Here is a 19,655-nt window from a genome sequence, read left to right as displayed (position 1 = left end):
TGCCTTGAAACATGATTCAGAAATACTGTGGTTTTATTCTATCACCTCTTGCATCCTGCAACTCCAGAGATTTGAGGACTGTAATTGAATACATAATGTTGTAAACAAAATGAAAAAACAATGTTTGTCAATATTTTGTTCTCAACTCAAATTATTTTCGGGCAGATTAAAAATCCAGTGCAAAACATGTTCTATACTATTGCACACACTCATTTACTGTTCACATAGGTGCAAAACTATGGATGTTTAAGGTAAAAATTACTTAATTAATAAAAGTTTACGAATTATATTACTGTATCTGTTAATTCAAGATCACTTGTGGCTTGCGGGATAAGGGTACATATGACGTAACGGAAGTCCACATCTTGATGTAATGTGTAGCAAGAGCAACAAGAGCTTGACAGTAAATTAGTTGAAAGTCGACGATTTCTACGCCAAGCACTGGAGATAAAGCTATCAATTGCTGATAAAACGTAATTTCAACCATGCCAGGTGCGTTTCAATATCTTCGCTTAAGCGTATGTCTACTTGCATCTCTATTCTGACCTGTAGTGTGGATATAAGAAGCTAGCTAACGTTAGCAAGCTGCGCAACTCCTCCACTCATATGATGTTAGCTAGCTACTAGCACTAAGCTAGCTAGTCAAAACGGTCTAGGACTAAGGTGATCAATTATCTACTCATAACCTGTGTAGATATATCTAATGAATATTCCTTAGTAATCAGTTAGCTACAAGTGAGCTAATCTAGTTTTATCAGAAATTGTAACATTACATAATCACTGCTAGTTGATTTGTACGGCACGGGTCCGTTCAGCATTTAGATTGAGATATAACTAGCCAACGTTAGCTAGCCCAAGCCAACTTGCACGCTTGATAGTATCTAGTCGTAGTTGAGGTTTAGTCTACACTATATTCTGGAAATGGATGGTAGTGACTATTTGATGTGTGAGAGCACAAACTACAGTAGTTAGTTTGGCGTTTAATTTGACCCTGCTGTAAACCCCACCGTACTAGCGTGTAGACTAGCAAATTAGCTAGATTAGCTCTAGCTGTGTTAATAGTAGCTCTAGCTGTTTGGTATGTGCCACATACTAGTTTGCGACGATCTATAGCCTGTTTGTGTTAGCAATCTACAGTCTTAAAATTGTACAACAAATAACTTCCATCGCCGACTTCGAAGCCAAGTATGAAAACGTCTGTAGCTATTTGTATTGTATTATGCAATAGTTTGTTAATCCGTATAAATTAGCTAACCGTTAGCTGCTAGCTACTGACAACGGCGGCTACCATGCTGCTTTCCTTGGTTGCAGTCTGTAACATTCCACGCAAGTAGGCCTCGCGTTAGTAAGCAATCTACTTAGCAATGTGTTTGTTTCATCATCATAATCACTCAGTTAGTACTAACGAAACAGCCCGCTAACTAGCACCTAGTCTGAAGATGGGATTTGTGTTGATGATTCCTGAGTTTGACTATAAATTCGCCATTTGAATGAATTTACAGCTAATTAGAATAACCAGCACTTTTTTTTCCTGTTCGCTACACCTGGGTAAAAGTGCATGCACGTGCTATTTCCTTGACTTTGCTTTTGATGCCAGACAGTACATTAGCAGAATATAGCTAATAACTGCCAACCATTATCTGTACGTGTTATACAATTAATATTACACTCTCACATCGGTCTGACATTCTGGCCGTGTGTGTGTCTGTCCCCATTCCCTACAGAGCCAGCGGAGATGACCAGTCCAGAGGTGGCAAAGACACCCGGGGGCAGCAGTGGGGGGCCTGGGGGCAAGGAGGAAGGGGTGGCCAATGGCCTGAAGGAGGGGGACGCCAACCCCTTCGCTGAGTACATGTGGATGGAAAACGAGGAGGAGTACAACAGACAGGTGGGTTTAGTGGGGAAAACGACAGGTTGGTTTTAGAGGAAAATGGATGAAGGCGGGTTCGACTAGTTATTTTGCACTGCAATGAACTCGGAAGGTAATAATGTGTGTGTGTGTGTCCCAGGTGGAGGAGGAGCTTCTGGAGCAGGAGTTTCTGGATCGTTGTTTCCAGGAGATGCTGGAGGAGGAGGACCAGGATTGGTTCATCCCATCCCGTGACCTCAACCCCGGGGTCGCGCAGATCCAGCACCAGCTCAACGGTCTATCGGTCGCCGACAGCAACCCGGCAGATGTACTGGTGAGTTTTCCCATTGCCCCCACCCCCCAGTCGTGGTCACTGCTGTCTAAAGAAGTGCTAAGGTGTATTTTTTCGCTTTCTCAATATAGTAAAATTAGAGCACCAATCATCCACAGAGTATTCTGTGTTTCTATATTATATATTGGTCTGTTGGTTAGTGACACATGGTTCACTAACACACATATACTTACAAATTGGATATCTCACATCACATCCTCCTCTTCCCTCTTTCTTTTCCCGACAGCGCAAGAGCAACTTGAACCCAGAAGCAAAGGAGTTTGTTCCCGGGATGAAATACTAGGGTCCCGCCACAAGGGGGCGCCTTCCTAAAGACTGTGTGGCTGCTGGCCCCCAGCAGCTGCCCCTACACCTGCCTGCTTTGAGGCTGGGTGGGGTAGATGGGGAGGGGCTGGGGGAAGGGGCGTTGGTTGGGGTAGGGGCGGGGCGGGGTGGGTGTATACTCTTCAATAAGCTTTTTATTTCCGTTTTGTTCCCTTGTGGAGAACTAGGCAGGGAAGTGTGGGAGCAGGGGGTTGGAGGGGAGGGGGTGGGGATACAGGGAATCATTCAGTGTAAAGTGTTCCTATTGGATACAGGCAGCAGACATTTAGGGTGGTTTAGAAGAGAGCTGAAGTTCAGTGTTTGATTATTTTTCCTCCTTGATCGAGGGGGGACACCATGCAGTGTGCGTCTCCATGGTGATGGTATTTGATTGTGGATAGAGATTTCAACCCTGATCAGTGTTTTGCCGTTTCCTCTTCCTCTCGTTTTTTGGTTTTGCCGGGTTTTTTTGTTTGTTTTTTTTCCTCAGCGAGGCTGGTTTTATGGCGGGGAGTGTCAGGTGTGTGAGAGAGAAAGTATTTGTGTGGCTCTGGGAGTGTGTGCGGGGTCAAGGCCTGATGACTGGCGGAAGGACCCTGGCATCATCGGCAGAAGTTACGGCAGGCAGCTTGGAACCTGTGAGGGATTTCCGTGTAAACAATTCTGTTGTTTCTTCGTTTTTGTTTTTTAAAAACCTGCGTTGAAATCCTGTCACAGTGTGCGACATGCATTATCAAAATGACGTCAAAAAAAGAGAATGAAGATGATGATGATGAAATAAAGATCTGGTACCTTATTGGTCACTCACTAGTTTGGCTTCCTCAGTTATTATATGTTGATGTTATAATTTTACATGTATTGTCTTTATTAAACTTAATTTGATGTTGCTTTAATTCTGCTTTCCATAAAGTATAAGCCAAGTTATCCTACTGCATGGTTATGAACCCTGTTGATCTTGTGTGCTTTGTGTCCAAAATACTTGTTTCTAAATGGAAATGTTTAATATACTTTCATGCTACAGGTCCCTGCATACTACATTGACAGGATGTTATGTGCTTGTAGAAGGAATATGCAGTTCCACCCACTCAACAGAGAAGAAATTCCTCCAGAGGGTTGTGTTATTTATAGGTTTGTTTTTACTGGTCTGGCCCACAATTTGGGCTGTATGTGGATGCACTAAAAGAGGGTTAACCCCGCCCCCCCCCCTGCTCTCAAACATTCTGTAAATATAGAAGGTTGAAGTATGCAATTGATTTTATTTCCAAAATGTGTAAGCTTAGAAACCCAACCTCATTGAGATATGTGGTACTGTTGTGTACGTGTATTAAAATAGAACTAGCCGTGTTAGAGGGGTGTGGATGTTGGGAGGATGGTTTGAGGAACCAGATCACGCTCAGACCCTGTGGTGCTGGCTGTAGACCGGGCTTGTCTTGGGCCGGGACGGGCCTGACTCCTCCTGGGTCACAGGAGAGGCAAGAAAGGAGGGCAAAGTGAGGATCATAAGGTGTTTCTTTCAACCTGTTTGTCGTCTAAACGATCAAATGTGTCATTTTATAACTAGCTGTCTCGAGCAGATGTGTAGATTAGTACTGCTACTCTGCTGTTGACAGACTACCAACTAAAATATTCCAATGGAGTCTTCACCTGTAGTCTCACAACACTAACAGAGTAATGTAAGCCACTGGCTCTAAACGATTTGTATATTGCAGTCATTTAATTTGGTACTGTCATTGTAAAAAAGAGCTCTACAAACTAAATTTGACTTGTTGAGATGCTCAAACAGGATCCAGACTAAGGAAAAAAGACCCGGACGCCATAAAAGCCTGCTACTCTCTCACCCTGTAGTTGTATTGCCTCTGGTACTCTGAGCTGAGGTATCTGCGTATCTTCTCCGTGGTGTAGAGGGTGTGGGTCCCGGAGGGGTCCGGGGAGGCAGGGTGGGCCTTTAGCCCACTTGGGGGCTTTCTCTGGCTGGGCACATAGCGCCCGGGGCCCTGGTACCGGTCCGAGTACTCTGAACCCCACTGATGCCTAGATGGATGGATAAAGGAGGTGGGTGGATGGATGGATGGATGAGTGAGGGAAGGGGGTGGAGACACTGCATGTGTGTGACAGCTCGGATGTGTGTGTGTGTGTGTGTGTAAATGGGGTAGTATGAGTGAGTGTGCTCACGGTTAATGTTTATGTGTCGTGTGTAGCAGTTAAGAGTGCCTTTGAGATGTGTGTTTGTGTGTGTGTTCTGTACCAGTTTACTGTAGCCTGGGGAGCAGTACATCTGGCCCCCCTACGTGTCGGTGAGCAGTCCACAGGGATGTAGCTCTGGCTGTAGGTTGTCACACCATCAAAAGGCATTCCTTCCAACACACACACATAAACACAGCCTGTTAATTCTCATTCACCGTTTCTGATGCCAGTGTGTTTACTAGCTTCAGTACTGCACCTGCCAGTGGTTTTTACTTTAGTAGGCAGTAGTCATGTATCTATCACAGTGTGGATGACTCTTTCTCCCCCTAGTGGTGGACATACCCAGGTGCATAAGGTGTGACCGGTTGGCGAGACGTTTGTTGATCTGGCACTCGTGGCGGGTGGAGAGTGTTATTTTCTGCCGAAATAGCTCCGCCCTCAAACCCTCGCCCTGCACGGGGGGCTCTGCCTTGCTCTCTGGAAGAACACACGCACACACACACACGTATACTTAAATAAAGTATGAGATCTCAAAACATCAGAAACAGAGCTGATTGGATGGTTTCAGTGATTAAACTGGGCTTGGCCATCCTGTATCCCTATGATATTGTTTCTATGAAATCGTATATAATCTCAGATGCATATTCTCTCACCCTCTCCACTGCCTATGTGAGGCAGGTGTGTAGCAGACCCCTCTAGTCCCTCTTTGGTCCAGGCAGGGTCCCCCAACCCTGGGTCCACTGTAGCCTGGCTCCAGGCTTCCTTCCTGGGCTGCCCAAGGTGAGCAGGTCCCTGACCCTGGTTGAACCCCCGAGATACACACAGAGACACCTGCTTGTGTCCAGAGGGGTTTACAGCGGTTCTCCCTTCCCTGGGCTTAGAACTTGGATGCTGGGATGGGCCATGGGTCTGTTGGCCCCTCTCTGGAGGGGGTGCTTGTGTCTCCATGTGGGTTTTTGTCCCCCTCTCTCTCACACTTTCCAGCATGGTGGCCATTATGGTTCTTCCCTTCTGGAAAGAGAGGGAGGCAGAAAGAAAGAGAAAATGGAGGAAGGGAGTATAGGGTTAGGGGTTTTGCGTCTGACAGGTAAGACTTGACACGAGCAACAACATAGTGTGACGAGTCGGAAACTCACCTGGGGGTTCTGTGGTCTATTGCCTTGGCTCTGGAATCTCTGTCTGTTGTACTGAGTCCACATGTCTGCCATCTGACACACACACGCACACGCACACGCACACACACAACATGGTAAAAGAGCGATGTTGTAGACAGGGTAGCTGACAGAGACTTGTTTCGAGGGAATCTTTGCTTACCTTCTGGTGAGTGGTGAAGGAGGGTCCAGGCTGCAGTCTGAACAGGCCGAGAGGCCGTCCTTCTGGAGGGCTGAAGCCAGTAGCGTAGATACTCAGCTTACCCCCCCTGGCCTGGGACCCCAGGGCCTGAAGGTGGAGGGGGTAGGCAGGTCCCAGAGGGCAAGAAGAGAAGAGGTGAGTGAATGAATCTAGTGATTTTAAGTCATCATGTTATTAATAGGATTTTGATATTCTGTGCCCCCACCTGGTTCTGCCTTGGAGAGTTCATTCAGTTGCTGTTGTTCCTTGATGTGTAAATTGACCATTAGTTTAGAACAACTCCGAGTCAAAACAAAGAAACTGTCGGAAACTGTCTTCGGAGAAAGAAGCGGTTGTGTTATTAGGAACGCTGGAAAAATTGCGCAACAATGAACTTAAAGAATGTTAACGATTTCACTAACGGTATTGTAGCTACTTTGACGTCACGCCATTTGTCAAGAACACTGACCCACTGACTCCACTAAATGTCACATCAATCTATTCATAATTATATTACAGTTTTGATGATGCCTAATGAAATCTTCATACTAAAGCATAATTCCCGAATTGGCACAAATCTGATAAATTGTTTATAAAAAATGGCTATAGTCTGTTATTTTATGATTGTGTGTTATTTTATCTTTAGATTCAAATAACTGCAATGACATCACGAGGGTGTGTGAGGCAGGTGAGGCCGCCTCCGCGCGGTCCTATTTCACGTTACTCACTGGTGACGCGTCGAAAGCCACACCTCTTGTCATGGACCGATAATCGGGATTGTAAAAGCCCAAGGAAAACTAGGCTAAGTCCAGGGTCCAAACTACAGGGGTCGGTGTCATCTCATCTGGGACTATGGATACCCATGTGAAAGCAGGCCAGATCTACCTTCAGCACCAGAAGCAGGGCAAGGTGAGGACAGACAAACGTATTCTCTAGATTCTCATCAATCTATAAAAGTACTATTGACTTGGTGGTTTCACTATTATTCAATGGCCAACTGTTCAGCTACAGCGTAATCTGCAACAGCATTTTTTTTTTAACGAGATATGTTTACAGCGACAACCACCTTGAATCTTCTAGATGATCATCTTTGTAACTAGTTGATGAATGTATCATATAAATGATTGGGTGATCAACATTTTTTTCAACTTTAAGACACAGAAACACTTCATAGAAGGTTTGAGGTGTTATGTATTGATGGTGGTGCCGGAGTGTTCAGGAAACCTTGCGCGTGTTCAGACAGAGCCGTGTTTTATCACTGCACATTCCTGCTCCTCGAACTACCGCGGAACACAGAGAACAACGAGGGCGGGGTTTGAGCACACATACACACAGACACGCGCACACACACCTATGTTAGGCCTTACCTGTACATATCTAGGCTATGAGGAACAGTTGTTTGAATGTTGAATGTTTACTTTTGTGTGTCAGCTGGGATGTAGCAATAGGCCTAATGTCGCAACAAGCCTACAGGGATCAAGGGATCACTAGTAGGCGAGAATGAGTGTTTACATACTTTCATTCTCCCTTTTTGCCAAATGTTCCCTCCCCCCCCTTATTTTGTTATCTCTTCTCTTCTGTAGAAGTGGAAGAAACTATGGCTGTCCCTCTACCCCTCCAGCGGCAGTGGTGTTGCCAGACTGGAGCTGCAGGATTTGAGTGAGCGCAGTGCTGGCTTTGCTCCAGGTGGGGCTGTGGGGGTCCGGAGGCACCAGGAGAAGAAGGTGATCCGCCTGGCAGAGTGTGTGAGAGTGCTCCGTCTGCCCCCCCACGCCGAGGCCTGCCCTGGGGACAACATGGCGGCCTTCTGCGTGGAGACGGATGAGAGAAGGCTGGTGATGGCGGCGGAAAAGGAGGAGTGTGTGGACTGGGTGGAGAAAGTGTGCGAAATCGCCTTCCAGGTAAACAAACAGGAGGGATCATTGGCTCTGGGATCAACTCATTGTCCTGCATGGTGATGCCTATAATGATGTCACATTCAGTTGCCATGAGCTGAAATGAATTGTTTATGCAACTCCTCACCTTCTAAACCGATCACCCCACGCCTCTTCCCCCTCTCTCTCCCTTTTTCTCTTTGTCTCTCCACCCATCAGAAAGGAGGACTAGTGTCATCAGCTCAGCAGCTCCGAATGGAGGAAAACCTCATCTATGTGTCCACGGAGGAATGTGTGTAGAACCTACCCTCACTTATTCCGCTTTATTAGTGTTACTGGAGTAGTATGTATTAGTGAGTTACATTCGTACTATATAATTATCTCTCTTCCCTCTCACCCTCCATCCCTTTTCTACCCCATCCCATCCTCCCCTTTCACAGTGAGTGAGTTCTGGGTGAGTGTGCAGCAGACAGATGCAGCTACGCTGTGTGGCCTCCAGGGGGCCTACTGGCTGCGTGTGGCAGGAGATGAGCTTGTCCTGAAGGAGGCGGAGACCAGAAAGTGCCTGCAGACCTGGCCCTATCGGCTGCTGAGACGTTATGGAAGAGACAAGGTGATTGGTGGGACTGTTTGTTGAACCTGTTCTACTGTTCTAGCTGATTTTCTCCTTGGGTTACTCTTCTTCTGCCTCAAAGGAAGTTTTCCTGTTCTTCTTCTGTTCTAGCGAATGTTTTCCTGTTCTAACTGACGTTCTCCCGTTCCAGCTGACGTTCTCTATCGAGGCAGGTCGCCGTTGTGACTCGGGGCCCGGCACGTTCACCTTCGACACTCGGCAGGGTGATCAGATATTCTCTCTGATTGAAAATGCTATAAGCGAGCAGAAGACAGCTGCTGTTGTCTCAGATGCACTCCTCCCAAGCGATACGATTGGCTCCAGGCGGCCTCGCTCACCTCTGCCCGAACTTCCTGTCAGTGCCAGCATTTTTGAGGGGCACAACCTCTGCAAATCGTTGTCCTCAGCTTCTGTTGGCTTCGAGGAGTGTGTGTACTCTGAACCGGCGGATGTGATTAACTTCGTAAAGAACGTTAACCCTCAACCGGCTGAATTTAATGGCTCCGATGAGTGTGTCTATGCCCAACCAGCTGACTGTATCAAATCTCAAGGCCCCGCCCCCAACTCCCACATGCCCCTCCCCCTGGCACTTTCACACCCCTCCCCTTCGGTGAGTCCCCGTGGCAACCCAACAGAGCCTGTGTACGTGGACCCTGTTCATTACATCCCCCTGAAACCTCCTAAAATGGCCGCCCCAGCTCCCCCTTCTGCCTCCCCAATCTCCTTTTCCTCTTCCCAGCCCAGAGACCAGTCTGAACCGGTTTATGATGAGGTGTACCACAGAATTGGTCTGGTCCAGACTAACCAGGATCCCCACCAGAACCAGGCCCTGGAAAAGGACCATTGCAGAGAGGCACCAATCTACACCGAGGCTTCTATAGGGGCACATTTGAATTCCGCCCTAAGCTCTATGCACCCTCAAGAGGAGCCAAAGGTTGACCCCTATGCCCACCTCTACGCCCAAATCGGCAAAGTTAAAACGAATACCCCCCCTACCAAATCAGGGGATCAGTCCCCTGAGGTAATCTATGAAAACCTGGGCATCATCTAAAACTAAGAATGTTATCATGCTTGGCTATTTTATATATTGGTCTATACACATTTTTATTGTATGTGTATTGTGCTTTATATAATGTTTTTTTTTTATTTTACTCGTTAGCTTTTTATTGTTGTCAGTATTAACCTCAGCTACCAAACTCACCCTAATCCAAATGACAATGTTCCCATTGCTGGTTTCTGAGTTTTAGGATCATCTAACGATACAACATTTTTACTACATACATCATATGAGATTCTTCATATGTTTTAACTAACCTTCCTCAAAAGTAAAGGTAAAAAAATATTTTTTTTATCTTGGCAATAGAGGCTGGAATTTTGAAACAATTCAGGCTATGATGTTATTGATTTGTGCTTGTATGATACACTGTCACCCTCAATAAACTGGCAATAAACCGTTTTTTGTTCTGGAGGCCGTGTCACCTACACCTAGAGATTGTTTTTGAGGAGTTGAATCAAGTCAGAAGAATCCGACCCGAAAACTGCTTTCTTGAAAACCACGCCCAGCCTAACCGTCAGTAAACTTAAATCTTTGCTGGGTTTATGTTGTGACAGCCACGGGTGGGCTCATTAAACAGACGCGTTCCATGTTGTAATTTTTTTACCAACAAAATGATATGTGGTTGGTTGAGAGTTCCACGAGCTCATCACTTAACTCGCGTCGCGCACCTGACACGCGCTCTTCTTCCAGTGATCAACCGACGATAGAATTTACTGTTAATAATCAACATGCACCGTTTCATCGATATTTCGGTCATAATTTGTATCTCATCTGCAGTTTTTTGCTTGTCAGAGTTTCCGTCTGGAGGTAAGTGCTCCCAACCCAGTTCTCGATATCTTTGTTCTTTCTCTATATATGTGTTCTTTTTGTGTGTGGTTCAGGTACAGTTCTGCACAATAGTGTAGTAGCTAGCTATTTATTGACTACTACTAGTAGTACAGTACTGTAGCTAAATGCTCTCTCCTCAAACCCAAAGATTAACGTAATTATTTAGCTAGGTCTAGTTACCAAACTAGCGTCAACTTTCTGGGCTACTGCAGCTGTAATCGTTATATTCGTTAAACAATGCAATGAGGACTAGATCAACCTTTAAAACAGGTGACTACAGTTTCACTTTTATTAGTCTTGGATGGAATGTGTGTGTGCGTTTTGTTAACCCAGCCTAACTCCAAATATTGGTGAACTTTTTTATTGAAGACAGTGCAATGGTAGAACAAACCAGTCCTAAGAGTGTCTGATGTGAAGCATCAGCCAAACAAACTTGAAGTACTTCAAAGTCATTGATTGATGGAACACACACACATTGATGTCTCTTTCCAGAGGTGATAGGGGTGTCCAACGCCAGCGTGCTCCTTCTGCACCCCCCCTCTAACAGCCTCTATCTGGGGGCAAGAGACTCCATCCTGGTTCTGGACCCGTCTAACCTGACTCATAAAGGGCCTGTGGTGAGACATCAGGTGTGTGTGAGAGAAGTGCAACAATGATGCTGCAAGCGAGAGCTTCTCTGCCACAGCTTCTTTTTTTGTGTGTGGTTCTGCGTGCAATTATTTGTATGTGTGCTGTGACAGTCTGTCCATGGTCCTTTGCTTTCATGTGTGTACATGCCTATGGGCTTTCGTGTGTGTGATCCAGCAGTGGTCAGTATGTGCTCATGTTCTTCCAGATTGAGTGGAAGGTGTCAGATGAGGAGAAGCAGGTGTGCATGAGTAAAGGGAAATCAGAGGTGAGCACAGCATCTACACAAAGCACACAAATGTGTTAATTTGTCAACGGCATCACTTTCTTGTGTGTGTGTGTGGACGGTGTGACTGTAAACAGTCACACTCTGACCTAGTTTAAAACTGCCAACTTCCTGTGGCCTTTCCTGTATTCTGAGTAACACACACATCATTGGTCTCTCACCTTGCCTCAAGTCATACTGAATGTGCCTCAAACTCTGCTGAACTATAAAAGAAAATGTAAGAGAGAGAGAGAGAGAGAGAGAGAGAGAGAGAGAGAGAGAGAGAGAGAGAGAGAGAGAGAGAGAGAGAGAGAGAGAGAGAGAGAGAGAGAGAGAGAGAGAGAGAGAGAGAGAGAGAGAGAGAGAGAGAGAGAGAGAGAGAGAGAGAGAGAGAGAGAGAGAGAGAGAGAGAGAGAGAGAGAGAGAGAGAGAGAGAGAGAGAGAGAGAGAGAGAGAGAGAGAGAGAGAGAGAGAGATGTGCAATTTGTGCATATATATATGATACATATTTATGTACTTGCTAAATGTTGCCTCAAATGTTCGGCTGTGCAGGATGAGTGTCATAACTACATTTGCATGCTGGAGTCACTGGGGGACGGCAGCATCTACGTCTGCGGCTCGTACGCGTACAACCCACAATGTGCTTATATAGTGAACTCCACACTGAGGAAGGGGGAAGGAGGAGACGTGGAGAAAGAGGGGAAAAAATGGATTTGTCCCTACGAGCCAGGGAAACCTCACACCGCTGTAAAAGCAGGTAAGAAATTGAAGCACATTTGTGGCATTGACCAACTTCACTTTGTACAAAAAGATCATATTTTACCCGTGCTGGGCAATCAGTAGTAGTAGTAGTGAGACGCCTCTCATTTGAGTGAATGTCTGTATGTATACTGTGTGTGTGTGTATATATATATGTGACACACACCACTCAGACACAGTTGCTCTCTCTGTAGATGGTATCCTGTACTCGGCCTCCTCCACTAACTTCCTGGGAACAGAGTTTACTGTTGCCAGGGTTAGAGGACCAGAGAAGGAGCAGTTGCGCATTGAGCCCAACTGGCTAAGTGGTATGACAACTGTCAATACATTTTTACCAATGATTAAAAAGATAGAAATCTATAAAATAAAGTCCATTAATTTCTATTTGTGGGTTCCATTGCTGTAATGATTAGTTGGTTGATTTATTGATCATGTCCAGACCCAGAGTTTGTGAGTTCTGCTGTGCTGGGGGCGGAGCCAAAACAGGGAGACTACATTTATTGGTTCCTGATGGAGAATGCCAAAGAGTTCGACCTCTACTCCACCGTCAGGGTGGCCAGGGTTGCACGAGTCTGCAAGGTTACTACTCCTCTCTCTGTCCTCCCTGCACCTGCTCAGTCTGCAAGGTTACTACTCCTCTCTCTGTCCTCCCTGCACACGCTCAGTCTGCAAGGTTACTACTCCTCTCTCTGTCCTCCCTGCACCTGCTCAGTCTGCAAGGTTACTACTCCTCTCTCTGTCCTCCCTGCACCTGCTCAGTCTGCAAGGTTACTACTCCTCTCTCTGTCCTCCCTGCATACTCAATTTCTCCTTTTCTTTCTGCCTCTCTCTCATTCACTATTTTCTTCTCCCTCCTTCTCTGCATTCCCTCTGCCTGCCCACCAGTTTTCTCAGTTTTTTCTCTGCTTCTCCCCATCTCCTTCCCTCTCCCTGTTTCTCTCTGTCCCTTCTGTCTCATCTCTCTCCTTCCCTGTCTCGCAGCATGATCTGGGGGGCTCTAAGACCCTGCAGGGCCGCTGGACGACCTTCCTGAAGACGGGGCTGGTTTGTAAGGAGAAGGGGCCGGGCGGGAGACGCTATGACGTCCTCATACACCTGCAGCCCCTGGAGCACCAGCCGGGAGACCCCACCAGCACACACTTCTACGGCCTCTTCACTTCCCAGTGGTGAGGAGGGATGGAAGGAGGAGAGAATTGTGATACAGTAGGAGCAGTATGTGCTGTAAAATGGGAGACTTATAACTTTGTGTGTGTGTGTGTGTAGGGGAAGTGAGCTTGTGTCTGCGGTGTGCGTGTTCAGTGTGGCAGAGGTTGACGAGGTGATGGCGAACAGCCCGTTTAAGAACACGAAGAGCTCCGGGAACACAGCAACCATCTCTATCCCCTCTCCCCGGCCAGGACTGGTAAACACTCGCGTGAACACAGCAAGCCCCCACCCCCACAAGACAATGTACAAACAACCTCAATCCATGTGTCATTTCTCCTTCCCTCTCTGTCTCCTCTCCTCTCTACGTCCCCTCCACAGTGTATAGGCAGTGATATGAGGTCACAGTACAACTCCTCCCTTCAGATGCCAGACCAGGTTCTAACCTTCGCCAAGGAGCACCCCCAGCTGACCCAGTCCGTGGAGACAGCGCCCCTGCTGCTCAGGAGGGGGGTCACATACACCAGACTGGCTGTTTCCAATGTCACCAGCACCCAGGCTGCCATCCTGTACCTGGGCACAGGTGGGCCGCCGAATCTCTGGATAGCTTTTAGAGATATTGTTTGGAATGTCATGTAGTGTGTGTGTGTCTATAGTTAGGAAAATTTGAATAATTTCACTGTGTGTGTGTGTGTGTGTCAGACCAAGGAGAGCTCCACAGTGTGTCTGTAGTTGGTGGTACCGCCACTCTGCTACAGGAGATTCCGGTCACAACCTCAGTAGAACCTGTCAACAACATCCTGGTACACCAGGTAGGACCCACGCACATCAGAATCAGAATAGGATTTATTCGCCATGAAAGTTTGCACAGACAAGGAATTTGCTTTGGCATCCACCGCTGCCTCCCTCTCTCCTTCTGTCCCTCAACCCCCCCCGTGTGTGGTGTTCCAGGGTGGTGTGTTGGTGGGCAGTGCCTCCTCTCTGAGGGCGGTGCAGGCGGACGGCTGCAGAAGCTTCTCCAGCTGTGTGGTGTGTGCGGCGGCCAGGGGCCTGGGCTGTGGCTGGAGCTCCACGACCAGAGTCTGCATCACACAGCCACCAGGGTCAGACCTCATCTATGTGTAATGTGTGCGTGTGTTTGCATGTGGCTGTGTGTGTAATGCGTGTATGCATCTTGCTGTGCGTGTCATGTGGGTCTGCAACAGAGTTTGCGTTTCCTCTTTTTCTCTTCCTCTGCCATTTTGACTCCTTTCTTTTGCACTACTTTAGTTTTCTTCATCTTTCTCTCTCCCTTCTGCCCGTCAGTTCTCCAGAGGCTACTGGGAGCCCTCTGAATGTGTGTGGGAGAGGAGAGGGTGAGTTCATCCACCATCAACTCTGATACACACCACCCAGTCACACGTTTTAATAAAACAGTCTCTCACCTCCATGTATGTGCCTCCCCTCCTCACATGTACCTTGTCCTACTGTCTTCTCCAGATGCTGCCTGTGAGGTTCAGGAGCTACATGTGAGGCAAGGGGTTAGGCTCCTCCTCCCGTGCACCAGCCTCAGCCTATCCCCTTCTCCCCCCTGCACCTGGTCCCACCCCCCAGCCCGCCACACCCGCCTCCTTCCCTCCTCCCACCTAGAGGTCCTGGCCTCTCCCTCCAGCCAGGGGAGCTACTCCTGCCACTGCCCAGCCCCCGGTGCAACATCCCTGGGCTCGTCCGCCTGCCCCACTGCCTCCTACAAGCTGATCCTGATCAGTGTGGAAGGCGGCAGTGAGGGTTTACATAGCCCGGCACCTGTAGGTGCGTATCTGATCTGTCTCCTCGTGGGGGTGCTGTGTGGAGCCCTGGTCGCAGTCGCTGTCCTCAAGTGGAGGGAGTGGTCCACCTCCCGACACATCCCATTGGTGGACAGGGATGGGAGGGGCACTGTGGAAACCGGGCAGGGTAGCCAGAACCCCATATGCTATGCAAATGATGTCAGGGTGAAGGACACAGCACCGGGCCAATGAGAAGTAGAGGTTCTGTAAAGAGTCTGGTGAAAATGATGCTTCTCCCTTTCTTTTGAGTCGTTTCTCCTTCTTTCGCTCTCTTTCGTCCTCTACAACTGTGTAGAAGTGTTATCACCTTGGTTCTCTACAGCAGGGGTTCTCAAACCTTTTGGGGGCCAGGACCCCTTACAGGGGGGAACATTTTCCAAGGACCCCCCCCATGAATACCCATTCAGCATACCCTTGGTGCTCTTAAATGGATACAATATGCTTGTATTTTTGTGTGCAAATGGTCCCCATCTGTACACAATGATATATTTGTGCACTTTTTAATGATACAGCACAATGTTATTTATGGCAAATGATTTTGTGGACCCCCTGGCTATGGTTCGCGGGGACCCCACTTTGAGAACCACTTCTCTCCAGTAACCCCTGTGGTAGTAGACTGCTCTACAGTAACCCCCGTGGTTGTAGACTTTGTGGTAGATGAATTCATATTGCAAATATCTTATGGAAAGTTGGTTTTGATAAAGATAACGTATCGTATTTTGTAATTATATATTTTTGTATGGTGTATTTTATATATATATATATATAAAATGTGTTTTCCAAATAAAGTTTAAAAAAGCATTTATACTTTTAATAACCACCCACACACTTAATATAAAAACACTTACATACCCCTTAACACCACCTCTGCTGCTTCCTGTAGATAACATGCTCAATATGTGGTTAGGAAACTAAGCTTTAAAAGCATCCTGTTTGTACATGGCTTCATTTAACAGACAGACTTAACAAGCAGGGTAAACAAACTTGTGTCACTTCACAGCAAGCATTTAGTAAGTATGATCAGTGGGAAACTTAAACCAAACAAGCTGATCTGATCTCCTGGGCTGTGGTAGGGAGTCATATTGTACAAGTTGAATCTTTCATATCTAACATCTAACTCTCACTTTGGAAATAGGAATCCTATCCTAACACAACCTTTTTTATATAAAGACATTTAACAGCTTGAAAAGAATATAGTTATAGTTTTTCACTTTCATCATCATTACAGTTATATAATAGTTACATATTATATAATTATTATTCAGGACAGAGTGTTTATTCATTTTGACCCCAGCAGTAATTAACCAATGAAGATGAGCTGTTCGCCTTTTTTTTGTCCTGATTAGACCCCTTCCTCTGTCCCATGTTCTGAGAGACGGCCACTTAAGGAACAGTTGTCATAGACTATGAAGATGTGGTATCTATCTCCTCTTTGTTCCTCCGAAACCTGAAACAGGAAACAAAGTATGTATAAGGAGAGTTTCAGTGGGTGTGAGTGATGTGCATTTGTTTCGGCTGAGTGAAAGATGATTGTGTACCTGAGGCGGTCCTTGTTCCAGTACTGGCAGTGGGATTTGGGGAGGGTGGGGTTCTGGGTGCACTGTAACTGGTGTTGGAGTTGAAATAATTGTTGGACTGGCGCCTGGGAACACACAGACACCCATTAACATACAGATCAAACTCTGAATAAATCATCAGACATTAATTCTTGCTAAAGCAGTACTCACCTCTGATTGCCAAACATGTACCCAAGCAGTCCTCCAGTCCCCATGCCTGTCCAGAACCCACTTCCTGTTCCTGTTCCAGCTCCAGCTCGGCGCCCTGCATACTGTTGTCCATTGTAGTCGCTGCGGAAACCGTAACCTGGGCTACCTCCATTGTAACCAGGGTAACCTGAGCCTGGGCAGCCGGAAGAGGAGGAGCCTAGGAAGAGAAAGAGGGGTGAGGTCATATACCGAATCACTATCTGTGTGTGTGAGGTGTGTGTCTGTGAGTTAACCTGTGTGTGTGTGTGGATCTACCTGTGTAGTCTGGTCTGAAACCCGGTGGAGGGGGCTGCGTTCCATCTCCATGGTAACCCTGTTGGTCCGGGGCATGCGTGTTGGTGGTCCCGCTCAGGAATAGCTTGTAGACTCCGAACGCCAGTAGCAACAACACCACCACCCCAAAGATGCTGCCTGACTCCTCCCCTAGAGACGACGCACTCTTCTGCTGCTGCTGACTGTTTCCGTGGTTATTGGAGGAGAAGCCATTGAAGAAGGAGGAGGCATAGTCACCAAAGCCCCTGGAGCCTCCGTGGGAAGCCCCATGCTTCCTCCTAGACCAAACAGCATCATAACACTCACAGATCAGCTGGTGGGGCCCTACAGTAACTTGTATAGCTGTTCGTACAGTAGTGCGCTGAACACATACAGACCCCCCCCCCATCCGCACACACTGACCACCCCACTCAGTCAATACAATACAGTACCCCACACACACGTCAGACTGACCTGCCCTCCCCTGTGAGCTCCAGGGTGTACTCCAGACCACAGGAGCCCCTCAGGATGTAGGGGTCGTCAGGTTGGCTGAAGCCCTCACAGCTCACCTCCACCTTCCCAAAGCGGTAGGCATTGTCCATATCGGTTTTACACTCCCACTGAAACGTGGCCAAATTGGTCCGGTTACATGGGACACTTGTGGTCAAGGCAACGAAGGGTTCATCATCCTTATGTAACAGCGTTCATCCGTAAACTGAGAAGGGCTGTAATCAAGATACTGACACCTCAAAACATCCAGCTGTATGTACGTAATATCATCGCCCATTTAATGTAGGCTACGCTAGGTAATATCGTAAGCTGTATGAATCACTATACACTTCTCTAAATGTTGTTTGTTTGTATTTTGATTAACCTGAACGTCCACTCCATCCCATCCTCTGTTTTGACACTGGACCACCTCCGGGACAAACGCGGAACATCCGGCGGAACCCCCGATGCACTGAAGTTGGGGTACGGGACTGGACCGCCGAGCTGACGTGTAACTGCCCTTGTAAAGGGTCAGAGCTTGCACGTCTCGAAGCAACACACTCCCTGGTGAGAAATAGACATACATATGTACATAACACGGGCTGGCTAATACGTATAGTAAAGTATAGAGAAGTCCTGTAGCCATCAACAAATGCGGAAGACAAACCTTCATTCCAACACTTGACGTGCGCCACAAAGAGAAGCTGTAAAACTATACAGACAAATTCCTTCATTTTGTTGCAATAATTTCTTCAATTATACCAGAATTAGTTCCATTAAATGTCGCTCAATAGTTATTCCTTAGTTCTAAACAGTGCAGGACAGATTTAGTTTCGCAGCTGACGAAATAAAGCCGTAACTCCCTTTTCCGGGTTTTACGTAACCTGTTTTGATGTGAGGAGCCAATCACGAAAAAGCACGACATCAGCGTAGAAACAAAGCGCCGTCTAGCGGACACGGTTAAGTATAACAGGGGGTTTCCAAGTGTCTTTTTAACAAAACATTTGCTTTAATATCCAATATTATGGGAGTTTTTTGTTTGTTTGTAAGAAATGCAAACACACAGTTCATTCCAGGTGTTAATCAATTTATAAAACACTCCAGAGAGGGTATGTACATGAGCAAAAACATAAATAATACAAACAAATAAATAAACAGACACCGACCGAAGGCAGCCTCTCTGCAGACAGCGCTGTGTTACTACAGGGCAGAAGCTGCTGACAGGGTTTGTTACTGGAAGGAAAATATTTGTTTTCTTTCTTTAGTTTCAGTGACTGTCTGAGTCACCACAGAGCTAACACAGAACATCCGATCAGAGTTCCAGTAGTGACAGGCTACTGTTACCTAGACACAGAGCATTTGCAGCTTCATCTCAAACGCCAAGACAACGTAACACTTTACAGATTAGGCTTGTGTTCCTTCACTGTTGGCTGATGAAGACGAGCAGAGAACGAGAGAGAGAGGCAGTTAATGCAATCCCCACACACACACTCTCTCTCTCTCACACACACACACACACACACACAGCATTCCCTCGAACCTGCGTCTGTACAGTAACAAAGGCAGACAGGAAACAGACCACAACAGGAAGTCACAGACACCCATTTTAGAACCTAAATAAATAGAATAAGTGGAGGTTGTAGAACAGATATCAGATACTGAAACCTTCATAAAAAGACATTAGTCATTCATTTTCTTATAAACACTGCAGGTGGTGGTTTTGCTGTCCGTAGGTTTTTGTTGTTTTGTTTTACATATAATTGTAGTTTTACATGCTTTGTTCTTGATCTGATCCAAGATAGCTACCCAGTATAAAGAGAAGTCATAATAATGATACATTTGAATACAATAATAACTGTGTTCTGACAAGTGGGGCAAAGCACCAGTTTTGGACAGAATAATACACACTTATATTTTAAGTTTCCTTCTAACTTGACTGAGAACACACACACACACTAACACTGATACTCAACCCAGTACTGTGTACTGTGCTGCAGTTCCTCTATAAACCCCAAGAGGGAGACAAAGAAACAACAGAGCAACAGTTTGGGCCAGACCCAACCAGACCCAACCAGACCCAACCAGCCAAATGGTGTTTGATTTCCTTTTTAAATACTTCAGCTGTGCTTGTTTCAGCTAGTCAAACAGTAATAC

General features: G+C 46.6%; 6 protein-coding genes across 8 annotated transcripts in view; 3 read left to right on the top strand and 3 right to left on the bottom strand.

The window, feature by feature from the left end:
* The first annotated feature begins 335 nt into the window (after positions 1-335).
* paip2b (poly(A) binding protein interacting protein 2B) lies at positions 336-2,600 on the top strand. 2 transcript variants are annotated; one of them, XM_062477913.1, is made up of 4 exons: positions 336-492; positions 1,725-1,888; positions 2,010-2,183; positions 2,428-2,600. In XM_062477913.1, the coding sequence occupies exons 1-4, from the start codon at positions 486-488 to the stop codon at positions 2,482-2,484; spliced, it is 402 nt and encodes a 133-aa protein (XP_062333897.1). In that variant the 5' UTR covers positions 336-485; the 3' UTR covers positions 2,485-2,600. The 2 variants fall into 2 exon arrangements, with proteins under 2 accessions (XP_062333897.1, XP_062333898.1); XM_062477914.1 differs by lacking the exon at positions 336-492 and adding an exon at positions 543-663.
* Positions 2,601-3,749: 1,149 nt separating this feature from the next.
* LOC134034162 (uncharacterized) lies at positions 3,750-6,396 on the bottom strand. Its single transcript, XM_062478533.1, has 8 exons — positions 6,247-6,396; positions 6,003-6,128; positions 5,825-5,896; positions 5,342-5,699; positions 5,031-5,165; positions 4,750-4,858; positions 4,343-4,535; positions 3,750-3,960 (listed from the first exon to the last, which is right to left on the bottom strand). Exons 1-8 carry the CDS (start codon positions 6,268-6,270, stop codon positions 3,898-3,900), a joined length of 1,080 nt encoding a protein of 359 aa, XP_062334517.1. The 5' UTR covers positions 6,271-6,396; the 3' UTR covers positions 3,750-3,897.
* Positions 6,397-6,779: 383 nt separating this feature from the next.
* dok1a (docking protein 1a) lies at positions 6,780-9,963 on the top strand. The gene is made up of 5 exons (XM_062477804.1): positions 6,780-6,929; positions 7,604-7,921; positions 8,114-8,186; positions 8,335-8,507; positions 8,659-9,963. The coding sequence occupies exons 1-5, from the start codon at positions 6,873-6,875 to the stop codon at positions 9,556-9,558; spliced, it is 1,521 nt and encodes a 506-aa protein (XP_062333788.1). The 5' UTR covers positions 6,780-6,872; the 3' UTR covers positions 9,559-9,963.
* A 110-nt stretch (positions 9,964-10,073) lies between these two features.
* Positions 10,074-15,717, top strand: LOC134033584 (semaphorin-4F-like). Of its 2 annotated transcripts, none has more exons than XM_062477803.1 (13): positions 10,074-10,371; positions 10,885-11,009; positions 11,228-11,287; positions 11,837-12,041; positions 12,238-12,351; positions 12,483-12,622; positions 13,025-13,209; positions 13,307-13,445; positions 13,568-13,769; positions 13,889-13,998; positions 14,138-14,289; positions 14,492-14,541; positions 14,666-15,717. In XM_062477803.1, exons 1-13 carry the CDS (start codon positions 10,293-10,295, stop codon positions 15,184-15,186), a joined length of 2,082 nt encoding a protein of 693 aa, XP_062333787.1. In that variant the 5' UTR covers positions 10,074-10,292; the 3' UTR covers positions 15,187-15,717. The 2 variants fall into 2 exon arrangements, with proteins under 2 accessions (XP_062333787.1, XP_062333786.1); XM_062477802.1 differs by having other exon boundaries at positions 10,885-11,021.
* A 76-nt stretch (positions 15,718-15,793) lies between these two features.
* Positions 15,794-18,381, bottom strand: saraf (store-operated calcium entry-associated regulatory factor). The gene is made up of 7 exons (XM_062477805.1): positions 18,169-18,381; positions 17,887-18,065; positions 17,487-17,632; positions 17,016-17,311; positions 16,722-16,917; positions 16,533-16,636; positions 15,794-16,441 (listed from the first exon to the last, which is right to left on the bottom strand). The coding sequence occupies exons 1-7, from the start codon at positions 18,233-18,235 to the stop codon at positions 16,416-16,418; spliced, it is 1,014 nt and encodes a 337-aa protein (XP_062333789.1). The 5' UTR covers positions 18,236-18,381; the 3' UTR covers positions 15,794-16,415.
* Positions 18,382-18,768: 387 nt separating this feature from the next.
* The window catches only part of LOC134033921 (teneurin-3), a 111,538-nt gene continuing 110,651 nt past the window's right edge, over positions 18,769-19,655 (bottom strand). Inside the window, exon 12 of the mRNA XM_062478204.1 lies at positions 18,769-18,779. Coding sequence (XP_062334188.1) covers positions 18,769-18,779 — 11 coding nt within the window. The remainder of the gene's footprint in view (positions 18,780-19,655) is intronic.

This window comes from Osmerus eperlanus, chromosome 14 (assembly GCF_963692335.1).
Source record: "Osmerus eperlanus chromosome 14, fOsmEpe2.1, whole genome shotgun sequence".
In the NCBI taxonomy this organism is placed as follows: Eukaryota; Metazoa; Chordata; class Actinopteri; order Osmeriformes; family Osmeridae; genus Osmerus; species Osmerus eperlanus.
This window is presented reverse-complemented; position numbering and strand designations above follow the sequence as displayed.

Coding starts and splice junctions, on each gene's coding strand:
- paip2b (XM_062477913.1), top strand. Junction 1,889..2,009: donor AGGAGGAGTACAACAGACAG/GTGGGTTTAGTG, acceptor TGTGTGTCCCAG/GTGGAGGAGGAGCTTCTGGA. Junction 2,184..2,427: donor GCAACCCGGCAGATGTACTG/GTGAGTTTTCCC, acceptor TTTTCCCGACAG/CGCAAGAGCAACTTGAACCC.
- LOC134033584 (XM_062477802.1), top strand. CDS start 10,293: ATGCACCGTTTCATCGATATTTCGGTCATAATTTGTATCTCATCTGCA. Junction 11,022..11,227: donor GGCCTGTGGTGAGACATCAG/GTGTGTGTGAGA, acceptor ATGTTCTTCCAG/ATTGAGTGGAAGGTGTCAGA. Junction 12,352..12,482: donor TGAGCCCAACTGGCTAAGTG/GTATGACAACTG, acceptor GATCATGTCCAG/ACCCAGAGTTTGTGAGTTCT.
- dok1a (XM_062477804.1), top strand. CDS start 6,873: ATGGATACCCATGTGAAAGCAGGCCAGATCTACCTTCAGCACCAGAAG. Junction 7,922..8,113: donor TGTGCGAAATCGCCTTCCAG/GTAAACAAACAG, acceptor TCCACCCATCAG/AAAGGAGGACTAGTGTCATC. Junction 8,187..8,334: donor CTATGTGTCCACGGAGGAAT/GTGTGTAGAACC, acceptor CCCCTTTCACAG/TGAGTGAGTTCTGGGTGAGT.
- LOC134034162 (XM_062478533.1), bottom strand. CDS start 6,270: ATGAACTCTCCAAGGCAGAACCAG. Junction 5,897..6,002: donor CCTTCACCACTCACCAGAAG/GTAAGCAAAGAT, acceptor TGTGTGTGTCAG/ATGGCAGACATGTGGACTCA. Junction 4,536..4,749: donor CCCCAGGCTACAGTAAACTG/GTACAGAACACA, acceptor CCATCCATCTAG/GCATCAGTGGGGTTCAGAGT.
- saraf (XM_062477805.1), bottom strand. CDS start 18,235: ATGAAGGAATTTGTCTGTATAGTTTTACAGCTTCTCTTTGTGGCGCAC. Junction 16,637..16,721: donor TACATGTTTGGCAATCAGAG/GTGAGTACTGCT, acceptor GTGTGTTCCCAG/GCGCCAGTCCAACAATTATT. Junction 16,442..16,532: donor TGGAACAAGGACCGCCTCAG/GTACACAATCAT, acceptor TTCCTGTTTCAG/GTTTCGGAGGAACAAAGAGG.